Here is a 14,674-nt window from a genome sequence, read left to right as displayed (position 1 = left end):
TACATTTTTGGACTTAATGCCAAGTGTGGCTCACTGACTGACCTCTAGCACAGCACTTTAACAAAAAAATGTGGTCTTGTGTGTATGGTTTGTTGTTTAAAACCATATTGTCATAGAGACGATCTCAGCCTAGCCTATGTTCTTTTCCATAATTTTACATGTAACAGATGTTAAGACTTATTGGGTATGATTTAACGCCTTTATTTCTGGGAAATGGCAATTTTCTAGTGCAGGGATACTGGCTCTGAAGAACTGTTGGTATAGTACTACCAACTGTCTACAGAAAACAACTTTTGTTCCCTTCAGGCACACCTGGTTGAATGCCATCAGGCCCTGAAAACTTCAGTGCCATTATTATTGAATCTAGAATTTTGCCTTTCCTCAGAAAGAGGAAACCAGCATGCTGTTGCCGTATTCGTCAGTAAACAGCATCTCCTTGCTGTTCTTCAGGAAAGTAAAGCCCAGCTTTCACAGTCTGTTCTTGTGGAATTAAAAAAAAAACAGCATGCAGGATAGTGAACAGCCCCAGAAGGGTAGAGTCACGGAGAGCTGTGTGCCAAAGTCCGTGGAGTGTGGAGAGTGGCGGCAGCTTCAGTCTGCGCTGTTATCTGAACTGTGGTGCTGCTGCATGTGACATCACACGCCGGGAGAAAGGACTTGCAAACCGTCCTGCTAATTCACCTTTAGCCCCTCTTTCTTGGAAGGCACACAGTATCGATTCACTATTTCACAAACACGGAAGGGGGGAGATCTCGCCAGGCGAGGATCTGGGCCAGTGATGAGCACGCGAGATGGGGTGGTTGGTGCCCGCGGAGCGGCCTGCAGGGCAATGACCCCTGTGTGAGTCACCCAGCCCTGCGGTCATGCCCCCACGCCCACAGGGACTGGGACTCCCGCCCGCAGACTGCAGCAGTTTCCCCCGATTCAGTTCAGCCTTTTATCTTTGGTTCTGTCAGGTCCCACCATTGAGAACGGACAAAAATGAAAAAAATAAATGGTCATTTCACAGAGTGTTACGCTTCCTGCGATTCTCACGCGTTGAAACTCTGTACAGTCCTGCTCAGCCTCTGAACAGGAGATCTCGGATCTTTCTGGCTGGGACACCTGCTCTCTAGAAGCTGTAACCTCCAATTTAAACACTAAAACAGATTAAAATACAGAGTTAGTAGAATAATTCTAATTTAAACGAAAAAAAAAATCTGAAATAAAATAGACCACTGGTAAATAACCTCAGTTTTGCTCTACATGTTTTCAGAAGACAAGTGTCCGAGATCTCCAAGGCTTACCCTGTCTCAAGGTTAAGTAAAATTCATCTGGCTCAAATTTCCATTTCATTCTGTAAAGGTTTTGCAAACCTCTGCAAAGCAACCACAATTCTAAGGAAAAGTGGAAACATTTTATATCTGAAAAGAAAAATTACCAGTCATAGAGCCGGCATAGTAAATATTTCCAGGGATACATTTGAATCATAGGTTTGGAGGTCTACAAACCACTAGGCGTAATGAAGCCCGTTGGGTAGGTAACTTTTGTTCTGCAAAAAGTGCAGAGGTCACGTAGAGCACAGACTTTCACAGCGCCACCTGCTGGCAAGACCCTGGCTGCACCTCCGAGCGCAGAGCAGAGCGACGAGGAAGAAGCGCACACAGCGAATTAAAGCCGTGAGGAAGTCAAGACTGAAGTGGCAAACGTCCCTCCCTATGAAAACACAAGCAAGGAGTATTCCAGTCGTGCAGAGTACCATTCAGAAATCTATTAAAAAAAAAGTCAAGGAGGAGATCACAAATGTTTATTGTCACCTCTTCACATCCAATGTGTAGCCCAGTCACAAAACTTGAACAGGAAGGTGAATTACAGAAAATGTGCAAAGTGACCTTTTACTTGTGAACAACATGAAAAACGATCTGTCCTGGGGGGAAAGCAGACTACACACATGCGTATACATGCAAAACAAATGTTTTATTTTAAAAGCCTACAAAAAAAGTAACATTTCCCATAACACTTGTATAATGGTCCAAGAGTATCTTGCTAGACAAACATCCATATGGCTTTAAGTTACATTTCAACAGCATATGAATAACTAAATCAAATACAAAATCACCTTTAAATCAGGTGATAATTTATATCAAAAAAGGAGTGCAGAAATTTGTAAAACAAATATGGCTATCTTGGAATACACGTACAAATTCCAATTTACATTTAATTTGCTCTGAAGCATAAGCAATATTGACTTATACTGACTGTATAAACTGTACAATAGAGAACATATACATTATGTACAATTTCTCTCCCAAATGATGTACTTTTTTAAAAAAGACAGCCCAGTCTTCCAGAATAAAAAAAAAGTCATAACAGCCCACTATATACGTTTAATAAAAATAGAGAAGAAATGGAGTGAGAGTTTGAAACTCCACTGTTCAAAGAGAACCGCATAATGATTTAATACCAAAGTCAAGCCTTACCCAGGAAGTTATGCTAAAAACATTTGCTTGCCTTTTTTTTCTCTGCGATGGGGTTTTTCTTTACTTAAAAGTACAAAAAGGCAAGACTTTCACAGCTCTCATGTTAAAAATAAAAACGACACTTATTCCGAGATACTGAACTGTGCTGTACCTGGATCTGTGACTGAAGGGTGACATTCATGTAGCGCATGATCACGAGACAGGACAAGTGACTGAAGTGTTTCCACCTGCACCAGGAAAACAAAGCTGGGGTCCCTTTAATGAACCATTCCCTTTTGTAAGTCCCTCTTAAAACAACTTAAAGAAGAAAAAAAAAAAAGACATTTAAATGTAATTCAACCGTCATTCCCATTAAGGTTTTTCCCTCCAACACCTCTCCAGGACAAGATATGAGAAAACGCCTGTGGTTTTACTTCTTGTCTCACACTGGCCAGAGGACTGGCCAAGTCAGCGAGAGACTGGGAGCAGCTGTAGCTCAACAAGCTCCCCCAGCTTCAGTAAGAATGGCAAGAGAACAGGCGACCACAGGCGAGTGACTAGAAGTACCCAGTAGTGTTTGTAACTTTGTGCGTCACCAGTTTGCTCCCAGCCTGACAGCCAGCCAGCAACACTGAGCCCAAAGCCAGGTGCCATGAAGTGTTGAAATCGTAGTGCAAAAGGAGTGTGCAAACTGTAGGAGAACACATGTAAACAGAATACTGAGATGTTTTAAGTTCAGCCCTTTTTTTTTTACAGAAACAGACACTAACAAACCCTTACAATACACCAGTTAAGAGTGCGTTTTAGTCTATCCAAAAAACCGTTTCATTTAAGGGGAAGGGGGACTAAGAGAAAGTACATGACAGCACAAGATCATTTCCCCAAGGCCTCCCGGCACTTCACCGACTCCACTTGTCCATTTGGTTTTGAAACAGACGTGAACATATTATGGCACGACTTTAAAGATACCCAAAAAAGCAGCCTTTAAAAGCGCTGGGGTTTGCAAGCCAGTCGGGTATGGCTTTTTACAATAAGCAGACTGTAAAAACAAATATGCCATTGATGTTAAAACAGTTATTTCCGATGCGAAATAAAAAAACCGTGTGAAGCACAATCCCCCCCCGGTAGCTTCATCATTTCCTTATAAACGTTACTCATTTACTCCATGTTACTGGACTTGATGTGCAGCTCAAGAGGCCAGCGAGGTTTCCCCAATATCGAAAAAAATTACATTCACTGTGGTGTTTAAGGACATTTAGTGTTATCCGAGCCCTTTCCAACAGCCTCTAGGCCGCCGCCGACACACACTGCACACGCTACGAGGACACCGTGTGGACAGGACGGTTACTGCACCTGGCTGTAACCTGCACTCCTGTAAACCGTAAGAGCCAATACTTCTCGCTTAGTGCTCTAAAACCAACTACCGGTGTCCAACCGAAGGCACGTTCCAGCTTTAAATAATGATGTTTGTTATCTGTGAACAGTTTGTTACGTCTAAATGCATCTTCTAAATACAAGATCTATAAGGCAATAGAGAAAAAAAAAAGAGACGATATTCTTAATAATTGGGTTTATCGCAAATAAATAAAATTGCAAAATATGATCTTTTGAATGTAGTTTAGGAGTGTTTTGAAATGGACTGGCAACTTCAAATATCCAAAGATAGTTGGGATCCAAGATTTGGAACGTCCTCTTCTGTTACAGTACTTAAAGGACAAAATCGATAATGCAAGACGATCCACTTTTTTTGTCTGCAATCTAATTAGCTGCACCTTAAAAATGTATTAACAGTCCAAACACTGACAGTACACAGTGCCTGTGCTTGCATCCTTAAATGTAATTCCTTAAAGAACCTAATGACTGCCTGTAAAAACAACAGTGGTATAAAACTGATATAAAAGCCTCCAGATATTTTAGATTGAGATGTAGCACCAGACTCCGTCAAGACTTGAGACTCCTAGTTTAGCACGTGGACATCTTCCAATTAGCAATTAACCTAATTTAACATCCTGAGCTCTGGCACATAGTTGTTTTTAGTATATACTGAGCACCGATGACTCTTACAGAAACACTGTAATAAAAATAAAAAACAGGGTTAAAAAACAAAACATTTGGCCTAGCGCAATACATTTTCCCATTATTTTTGGCGTTAAAACAGGATTCTTCCAATACTCCCAGAGAAAATGTGCAACAGACACTTAAAAACCATTGATCCTTCTCCTGCCCTCTCCAGCAAGCGACAAAGATGACAAACCAGGTGGACGTCAGCAACACGCTTACCGAAGAGGACATTATTTTCCAAAAACACAACTGCGATGCGCACTGAGGTCTGCGTTCCTGTCCGTGATAAGGGTGTCAGCGTGGAGCTTAAGGCATCTGGCCTGATGGCTCGGCTCTCGTTCAAGTCTCGTTTCTCTCCCGGCGTCTCTTGTCATCCTGGAACTCACTCTTCAGACTGCAGCTTCTCTCTTCTGCCCAGAGAAGGGAACATTAGCTATTTTTGGGTGCATGGAGTATAAACATCGTAAAAATAATAGACCTCACTCCTGACAATCACTTTCAAGCAGCAGAGCTCCCCAGGCCCTCGTCCCCGAGCTCACTCACAGGGAGGTCAGTTCTGGCCTGGTGGGTAGTGTGACATCTGCTGTAGAGCCTGGAGACCAGCAGAGCTCCTCACAATTTAACCCATTTTAACAAATCATTCACTAATTAGAACTTCTGGATATGAGATCCGCAACCGGAAAAGACTTTAAGTTTCCCGGACTTGAAGACGGCAACATTTAAGGATTTTTGGAGCAGAAAACAGACCGGTGGACTTAATGACACCGGTTAAGGAAGCCGGTCAGCCGGTCTGGCCTCTGTCATGCCCATCAAGACAGCCACTGGAGAGCCCTGCTTCCCCACAGCGCCCCCAGCTCATCTTACCCCGTTAGGACTCGCTCTCCATCACCGAGGCGCCCTGTCCTCCAGCTGAAAAGCACAAAAGCATTGAGAAAGTTCAGAACGGTGAGTTTAACTGTTGCCCTTCAGCTACATGCACTCTGGAAATTCTTTCGGAAAGCACTTTTACAAAACATCCTGTGCCCCGACCCCTCTCCTCCCCCAGCGTCTTCCCGACAGACTGCGGACGCACAGGAGGAAATCCTGTTCCCAGGAAGCCTGTCCAGCCTGAGCCGACCTTTCCCGCACAGTCGCCGGAGGAAGACAGACGCCCGATCCCTCCCTCATGCAGACAGGGCCAGAGCCCGTACCTGTTTTGTGGCTGTCCGCGTCCAGGCTGTCGTCTGTCAAATGGGGATCATTCCCCAGAAGTCGATTTTGGGATTCACTCAAGGGCCTTGTGGGGTGACACTGGCCATCCACACTGCTTCAGGGGAGAAGAATGGGTCACGCTTGCTTTAAAGATTTACAATGAGGTTAAATGGAAGCGAGAGACCAACATCATTTTGAAATATTTTCAAGCCTCCAACACCCAGTCACATTTTCTTGCTGAACCTACTGCAGCACTGATTTATGTAAAGAAATGAAACTGTGCTGTGAATACTTTTGTCTAGTATATTAATCGGTGCAACATGGCATGAATATCAAAGTGTCTCTCTCTCCAAAAATACGATACCTACAGTACACTGCAGGCTCAAATTCAAACAAGTGCTTGTTAAAACACTTCTCACCGCCACCCAAAGACAAATGTCGAGTTAAAATTAGTCTAGTTTTTCGGTTTTCTTTACAGGGTATTCGACCTTTGCCCTCCTGGTATTTCACCAGATGACTGACTGCGACTGTACCTTTTAGCCGACTCGGGCTGGATGTCGAGGGCTGGCTGCTCCGGGTCAAGATTCACCAGGCGGGTGGGGTACGTCACTCCGTCCCCCAAGCTGCGGGAGACGGAAGAAAAACTGGGATCAGTTCAGGGACCGTGGTCTGAACAGAAGAACCTGACAAGTGCTCTTTCTGCAGCATAAATTCAGTCCTGCAATTTTTTTTGGGGGGGGGGGTTCTTCCTGTAAAATGTGCTTTGGTGGTACTTCACAGTTTTTAATTCCCCAAAACCTTCCTTCCAAACATTTGCTTGTAAATGAATAACCTGCACTCAGCAGAGTGCTATGACAACCCTAAAACAAAAACACCACACCCAACCATCTGGCTTCAAAGCTGTGCATGTGCTTCTAACCCCAACACCCAGGGGGAAAAACAGAGTCCAAATCAACAGTGAAGGGCACACCAGGCCCTTCTCAGCCACTAACCTTGTAAAAACAGGCAGCAACCAGTATTTCTTTTCATCTCCAAACACCTCCTTTACGTTCTTGACGAATCCCAGGGAAAAGCCATTTTTATCCGGGCCATTCCTGAAGACAGGAGCTCGGAATGCCTCTGTCAAACAAAGAAACAATCACAGGACCACTCCTTTCCAGAGCACAATAGCCTGTTCATTCCTGTGCTACGGAAACTACCACTGTGGCTCGAATCACCCTGGCAGTGTGTGTGTGCGCGCATGTGCGTGCGTGTGTGTGTGGAGACTGGGCAGGCCAGCCTGGGCTCAGACTCCTTACTGGAGAAGCACACCCCCAAGCAGTGCAGGCGTGACTGAAAGCCTGAGGTTTCAGTGGAATAACTGCAGATGGGAGATTTCGGGCTCTCAGGAGGCCGTGCTCTTGCAGACATCCCCCAGCTGGAAATAACCAAGTTACTTCAGGAAATTCTGACTGGTGTCCTCTGTACGCTGGGGCCTGCGTCTTGTGGCTGAAGCAGAGCAGCCACCCAGGTGGGGCTGCACTGGGCCCCCACTGGGCCCCCACCTACACCAGAAACACTGTGGGATGACTTGGGATGAACAGCTCTGTACAAATAGCAGGAATTACTATTCAGCAGAGAAAGTTCTTTGGATACGTTATAGAAAATGTAACCCAAACCTCCAGCTTTGTTGCGAGTGCCGTCATTCTCCCATCTTTCTGGGGGAGTTTTTCCCCACCTGTTTCGACAGCATCCATAAAGGAGCTCCCTTACCTATTGTGGATCTGTTTTTTCCAACAAGCCAAACATGGTAGCTGAAGAGCGACAGAATACTGATGAAGAACATGGCGGCCACAAAAAAGAGAAACAAGACATGGAATTTGGCGTGAGTGTCTGGAAGATCATTCTAAGAAGGAAAAAAGATTTAAAAAAAGACTTATTAGTGTGCAGTTTTTAACAAGACCATACAAAGAGTCTACCAACTCCAATAAGTGTAGAGATTTCAAAGACCCGTAAAATGTTGGCAGTATTGCCCTTCTAACAGAAAGGGGATATTTGTACAGTTTACACAATTTCTAAGGTAGACAATAATGGTCAGGCATTCTACGCAGGAGAAAAGAACCTCTAGCCCCCAGTAATATTTGTAATGTTCCAGGTACAGCTGGAATAAACCTTTTCAGAGGATGCTTCTCCTCCAGCGCCTAATGAGTTATACATCGACAAGAAATGCTTCCCTGACACTTAATTTTGGAACCGAAGGATGGCTAGTCATTTTCTTGTTTTAAACATTTCATATTGTTTAATTTCTCAATCCGTTTTAAAGCCCAATAGCGTAGCCTGCTCATTCACACCCTTGACCGTGGACTGCAAACACCCCGCAGTCCCAACTACAACGCCACAGCCTGAGCCCAGAGGCACACATTGCGAAATCACAAACACTGCAAGATGACTGGCATCGCCAAGTTTACCTTTGGACAATTCTCTGCGGATTTCCTCCGGCAAAGCTTTGTGCAAACAGAGACAGACTGTGTTAGATAAAGCAAAGCAGCTCAGAGGCACTGAATGGGGTGGAGGAGTGGAGAAGAAATGAGACATTTGGAGATGGACAGTGGCACTGCTAGTGGAAAGAAGGGCAGTCACAACCAAGCACAGCAGGCATTCATGTGCCGGGAGCTACTGCGGACATGTCACAACGAGAAGCAAAGTCACACGGCGTCCAATTAAAGGCTCTCTGGTACCAGGTAAGAGAGCAGCAGGCATGAGCAACTGTTTCTCTCTCTCAGATTTCATGAAGTACCCAAGGACACCGAGACCAAAAGGAATGGCAAGTATAAATCACAGTGCTGGTAGGGACACAGACAGTGTTAGGTGCTGGGGTCTGTTTCATCATTCATTCACTGTGCCAGCCTCTTCAGGTTCAAGGTGCCACCCTAATCCTGAACTGTATTAAGTGCAGTTCTGGCTGTGGTGTGTCTTTGTATTCACTTATTAATTACTTATTAATGGAGTCTGGCTACTCACTGATGGGTAAAATCCTATAGCCTAATCAACAGCTAAATACATCTGCTCAAGTAAAAAAAAAAAACAGTATGAACTTGAAAAGGTGTTTCTAAGAACGTTCTTTAACATGCGTCTCAAAAACAAATAAAACAGGATAAGAAAAAGCACAGCAGTCCTGGGATTTATGGTACTGCTAAAGCAAACAATTTCAATGGTATTAATTCCACAGAAAAAGCACGCTCTTAAATCTATAACAAGGAGGAGGCATTAAAAATGCAAATCTGAGTATGCTTCATGTGGTGCCGCTAGATTCACTGCCCTGTACTGCATGTCTCAGAGAGCAGGTTTAACTCATTAGAAAGTTACCTGCAACCTCAGGCTTCTTTCACATCATCATTTTAAATGGGAGTGTAGAGTACTATACACCAGCCAAGGTAAGGTCTGCGTCTAACCCTGCGAATCACTCCTGTTGAAGCACAGCTAACTGAATTAGAGAACGTCAGCGTGTACAATGCGCAGTGATTCAGGTGCACTGCATACTCGGGTCCCAATGGCTACAGCACTGGAGCAGCAAGGGATAAAGGAGCTGACGGACAGGTGGAGGGAGATATCTGGCGATGTTATCTTTCAGCCCGATGGCCTGTTACTACTGTATCAGGACTCAGATTGAAATCTGGACAGTGGAAGTGATTTTAACAGACTGGAAGTGAATGGTCACAGTAGTGTGGAGAAGCAGCCAGAGTTCTGGATCTGAAACGGGGAGGGCGATCAAATCCCGGGTGGAGCACGGCTACTCTACCCTTGAACAAGGTGAGGCTTCTCCAGTAAGATGCGTGGCTGTATGGATGGGTACAGACAAGCGATTGTCAGTGTAGAGTTAACCTTTGCATGCTGACACAGTGTCCCACTCCAACATCAAGAAATGGAAGTTGCTTTTTGGATAAAACATTTTTTCAATTAAAAAAAGAAATATATACATGAACTTACGGTCCAGAATTTAATGAAATACTGCAGAACGGTGGCAGCAATGAACAGACAGTACACCAGCGAATAGCCCAGAAACAGGATGAAGTATTTATAGTTTGAAAATCCCACGCAGTTGTTCACCCTGAAACAACGATACATAGTATTAAAAAAATATTAAATTTGTGTGTTTAGGCATAGAAGAAACATACGATGAATAATGTGTCTGTTCAATTTCCAGCTGGGACTGAGTGTAATGTGGAAATCCTGAAGTATTCCATAAATATGTCCTTAGTCAAGCCAACGGTGCAAAGTCCTGCAATTGACAGACCGGGAAAATACACCAGCATTAACAGCATGAGGAAACACAGTACAAAGTGGCTCTGGTAGAAATCTTCAAAGAAGAGGGAATCTGACACAAAACAACTCACCAAGGACAATGATGGTCCATTTTCAGAACACACCTATTGCAAAAAGAAGGGGTCGAAGTTAATACAAAAATTACACAGTGGCTTTGATTCTGGGGGGGAACAAAGACAACACTGTAGGGCCAGATGCAATATACTGCAAATACATTAGGCACTGCATGTCATGCTACTACGCATACGCTACAGAAACCAGGCAGACTTTATTCAACTTGCATATAGACCAAGATCCCCCAGACTTTGCCCTCCTCATTTTAAAACTCTTTCAGGCCTGAAACCAACTTTCACCATTTTAAATAAAAATTCTAGCCATGTTCCTCAAGCTCATGGATCCCTGGAACTACCAAGATTGGGGACACTGATGCCTTTCAAGAGCGAGGTCCCAGGAACCTCGATCCCGTTTTATCAGACACGATCACTAAGAGCGAAACGTCCTGCTGAAAGATAGCAAAACAACTTACATGTCACAGGCCGAGCAGTGATGGCATCTGTCAGGTTTAATCACCTGGCACCGGTCGCAGTACCTAATGGCTGGATGAGAATGGGTGAATCAGTCAAGCTGACATGAAACATTACAGTATACACCCAAGCGCTCACATGTAAGGAAGGCCTTTACTACGCTGAGCCTGCTAAACATTTCTGCCAGTCTGGCCAAAGTCAACCGCACAGCGCCAGAGGAGGAGCCCTCGTCCCGCTCGGTGCAGCTCGGGGCCGAGTGGAAGTGACGGAGCTGTAACGGGCGATCACGAGACCCTGCCTGCTTCAGAGGACACACCAGAAACACAGCCCCTGGTCACGAAAGAGCCCCAGAGACGAGCAGCAAGCACGAGCGCTGCGGAGAGGAGGCTCACCACCGGTGCCAGTCCTGGTGTAGAGAGGCAGGTCCTTGGCTGCTCTTCTGAGAATCTCCTGCTGCGACTCGGGCCTCTCTTCTCGCTCGTACTGCTCCTTATCGGATTTGGACAAGGAGAACTGCGAAGGCGAAAACAGTGTTTCACTGTCAAACCCAGCACCCAGTGCACAGTCTGCAAGAAAACCTGCTGGGCCAAGACATTTGTGCATCAAGAGAACGGTTCTCTGAGCTTCCCGAGTGTTTGTGTGTGTTAATATTTGGCCATCTGAAACAGCTGACAGGGTTTTTACCATTGCTTATTATCTACTGTATATTATATAGTACCACTGAGAATTCTGAAATTCTTTACAGCATATGAAGCATGCTCACACCAACACCCTTTATATATACTGGTTCAAGGGAATCTATACCCTCCAGTATGTCAATAACCATGACATCTCTGGGATTTTCATGCACAATCTGGAGAATGCCATAGATGAAAAGCTGGAAGGACCATAGCAATATTTTGGGCATTAATAAAATAAAGCACTCAGCGACAAGCCTGGTTATCCTGGTTCTACGAGAGGACTGAGGCAGAATCCCATCAGACTACACCTGCAGCCTGGGGCAGAGCACAGATGTACAGCTTCCAACAGCGGCTCCTCACTGCTGGCCTGTAGCGTCACAGGAAAAGCCTTGCTGACAACAGGCATTACTCTGTTTAACATCGGCCACGTCTGTTCAATAAAATATCAGCAAACCTTCTACAAAAAAGGTAATTTTCCTGATGATAGCAACTGATTAATGGTCTGATTATAAGCAAAAGGTTTCCCTTGTTGCTCAGTAAATATACAGTAAAAGAAGACGGGTTACCTCTTTGGATGGGTTTGCTGGCGTCGTGAAAATGGTCTTCCAGTAGGACCACACGAACATGACGAACGACAGGTGAAATATCACCATGTAGACAACTGCAGAAAAAACACAGGCAGACCCGCTCAATCTAGGCAGTCGAAGGCAAAATAAACTCCAATCAAATGGGTAAGTGTTGAAATTGGGTTTGAGAACATCCGTTTAAGGATCATACATGCTGGGGAAATGCAAAGGAATGCACTGTTTCAAAAAAATGAAACTTAAGGGAAAAACTACCGATATATTCCTCATCGATATTGAACAGGAATAAAAACAACTATCCCAACAGCGGAAAAAAAAAAAACCAGTAACGCATTAAAAAACACCAGCTAAACCAGTGGCAGCGTTCTTCCAGCCTTGAGGCCAGCGATCGGGCTAGACTGGTCTGTCATCACCTGCTGCACCTCAGCTGACGAGGAAAGAGCTTGAGATCTGCACTTACTCTTTTCACCAGGATTCTTGATTGTAACTGGAAAAGAAAAGAAAAGAAAAGAAAAAGCACGTCAGCATTTCCAGGTGTTTCAGGAGTCGCCACAAAGCGGACAGCCCAGTTCATGGATCGCACAGAAGATCCTCACTACTTGTGACAACGCCTGATCAACACTCTTCGCAATGATGGGGATGGACTCTTAAAGATGTTGCTCCAGTCCATTATATATTTTTCCCCCCAAACAAAGAGAAGACATGATCAAATAAAATTGACTATTTTAATGTAATGACATTTTTTCTCCAATGCCATTAGCTGAATAATCTCTGAGCATTAATTGTTTTTTTTCCCTCAACGACAAAAAAAATCTTTAAACACAGAGCCACACTTAGAATGGCTACAATAACACACACACACACAGATCAAACACCTCCTATAGCCTACTCTTCCAGTGAGCCTCCCCCCTCTGGGGATCGAGCTGTTCTTTCATGCAGTCTCACTCCCGCCAGTCCCCTCATCACAGCTCTCAATGGACTGGTAGACTTCCTGCCCTTCAGGAGACAGAGCACTTGTGGCTTGGAGCTCTAGTCCCTTATTCCCGCTCAGGCTGTACTTCCACAAGCCTCTTGTCAACAGGACCCACTGCGCTGCCCCTCTGACAGAAACTGGCTCACGCTAATAATATCGCCAGACATCACACGGAGGAACGCGGAACTTTAATCAACTTCACCTGCAGATCCTGTGACGGCAGACGCGCCGCATCACCCCGTGGAGAGATCATTCTTACTGGTCATGCACCGGCTTTTATAAAGCCATAATCCCTCATGACAGGCCGCTGAATTACTAGACCAAAGCCGAACGAGAGGGGATCAATACTATTAAAATCAATCAGGAAAAACTTTGCTGCCAAGCTGAGATACTATTATAGATTCATTTCATAGACGTATAATTGGCAGATCGCCCTGTGGGGTTGCAAGGAGGCCTAATTAGTGGTTGTGTTAATGCATCAACTTTACTGTACTGTACAATACGCGACAGGACCTTCAGCGAATTTTAGGACTCGCATTTCCACACATGCGGCTGAAGTGGCTCTGCTCTGCAGTGCAAGCGAGCAGCCCTCCCTGTTGTCAAGCGAAGGGATGGAGCTAACGAGCTGACGCCCGAGTCTCCGGGAAGAGCTCCTGCAGACTGTGAATTTCCACAGTCGCCGTCACCCGTGCCCCCCCCCCCCAAAAAAAAGTGTCTCCCCAGCGGAGGGGCTTTCCAGGAACACCCCTCACCCATGTGCGCTGCCATACACCCTCATCAACAACCTCGCACCCTTTTAACTGACGTGCGACTGTCGTGTAAAACGTCTAACAGTGCGAGCCGGTAGAGGAGGTGCCGATCATCATCGTGATCAACCCGGCGGGAGCCTGGGACAGTAAACGCCTCACACCCGCGGTCAGGGGGGGCGCAGCGGACCAGCCGCAGGGGACCCCCGCTGCTGCACACCGGAGGGGGGTACCGAGAGGGCAACCCAGGGCAATGCGCGGCGCCCTGAAGCCGAAAGCAACAGAGGAGCTCGACTAGCAGGGTTACTGCAGCTCGTTTGCAACATCGGTAGCTGGTACAACCCGCTGATAAAAACAGTTACAGTACTGTGCCTCCATTTAGACATACATTACCATTAGAATGCGCCGCATTTAAAACCCAAAGCTGCACAAGACCTAGACCGGCGTTTCAGCACCTGTGTGTGTGTGTGTAAACTGCACATAGCCGAGATTACATTAATACAGAGACACAGATTAATACAACACGAAAAACTGCCATCAAGAATAAACGCACCACGTCGATCTGTACATATATAACCCTTTTCACCAACGAAGAAAACCCCAACACAAGGCTGCAGAAAAGCAAGGATTCGTCCCTACATAAATATATCTGAAGTATTATTGAGACACACTAAAACCAGGGAGCCGTCTGTCTCACTAGAAGCACTTCCTACTCTCACACCCCGCCTTTCCCAATAACCGTCGCTCCCAGGGGCTCCGCCAGCAAAAGAGGAGTTGACTCACAGATGCACAGCTCCACGACATAGGCGTAGTAGGACCAGCAGACAACCAGGGCGATAAAAACCACGGGAATCCAGGCTAACACCCTCTGACAGCATCTCAGGACGTGCGAAGGCGCCATCTTTAATCCCAGCCCGCAGGAGGAAGCGGCTGGGGTGACGTCACGGCCCCGCCCCCCGCCCGGCCGGTCGTCACTAATCGGAAGAGACGGGGCAGCTGAGAGACCTGCAGGGGCGATGCACGATCATTGCTCGAATTCGCAATTCGCACAGACGTTTGGCGGTCTGTTTTGCGTATGGCTCATTTCAACAAGCTAACGAGTGTAATACTGTCCCGCTTGAGCGCCGCGTCCCCGTGAAACTGCCCCGGGTCTGGGCCGGGTTATGTTTCTCAGT

At 45.7% G+C, this 14,674-nt stretch overlaps 1 protein-coding gene across 4 annotated transcripts; it reads right to left on the bottom strand.

The window, feature by feature from the left end:
- Positions 1-1,771: 1,771 nt before the first annotated feature.
- zdhhc20b (zDHHC palmitoyltransferase 20b) lies at positions 1,772-14,475 on the bottom strand. 4 transcript variants are annotated; one of them, XM_088638421.1, is made up of 14 exons: positions 14,283-14,475; positions 12,241-12,267; positions 11,763-11,857; positions 10,909-11,029; positions 10,519-10,588; positions 10,064-10,096; positions 9,657-9,777; positions 8,138-8,173; positions 7,443-7,575; positions 6,683-6,809; positions 6,224-6,313; positions 5,690-5,802; positions 5,364-5,408; positions 1,772-4,909 (listed from the first exon to the last, which is right to left on the bottom strand). In XM_088638421.1, the coding sequence occupies exons 1-13, from the start codon at positions 14,398-14,400 to the stop codon at positions 5,368-5,370; spliced, it is 1,125 nt and encodes a 374-aa protein (XP_088494547.1). In that variant the 5' UTR covers positions 14,401-14,475; the 3' UTR covers positions 1,772-4,909; positions 5,364-5,367. The 4 variants fall into 4 exon arrangements, with proteins under 4 accessions (XP_088494547.1, XP_088494550.1, XP_088494549.1 ...); XM_088638424.1 differs by having other exon boundaries at positions 5,690-5,805; positions 14,283-14,454; XM_088638423.1 differs by lacking the exon at positions 8,138-8,173 and having other exon boundaries at positions 14,283-14,463.
- Between the last annotated feature and the right edge of the window lie 199 nt (positions 14,476-14,674).

Source organism: Lepisosteus platostomus, chromosome 7 (genome assembly GCF_059453375.1).
Source record: "Lepisosteus platostomus isolate fLepPlt1 chromosome 7, fLepPlt1.hap1, whole genome shotgun sequence".
Taxonomy (NCBI): domain Eukaryota; kingdom Metazoa; phylum Chordata; class Actinopteri; order Semionotiformes; family Lepisosteidae; genus Lepisosteus; species Lepisosteus platostomus.
The sequence above is the reverse complement of the archived record's forward strand: the minus strand, read 5'-3'. Positions and strand labels throughout refer to the sequence as shown.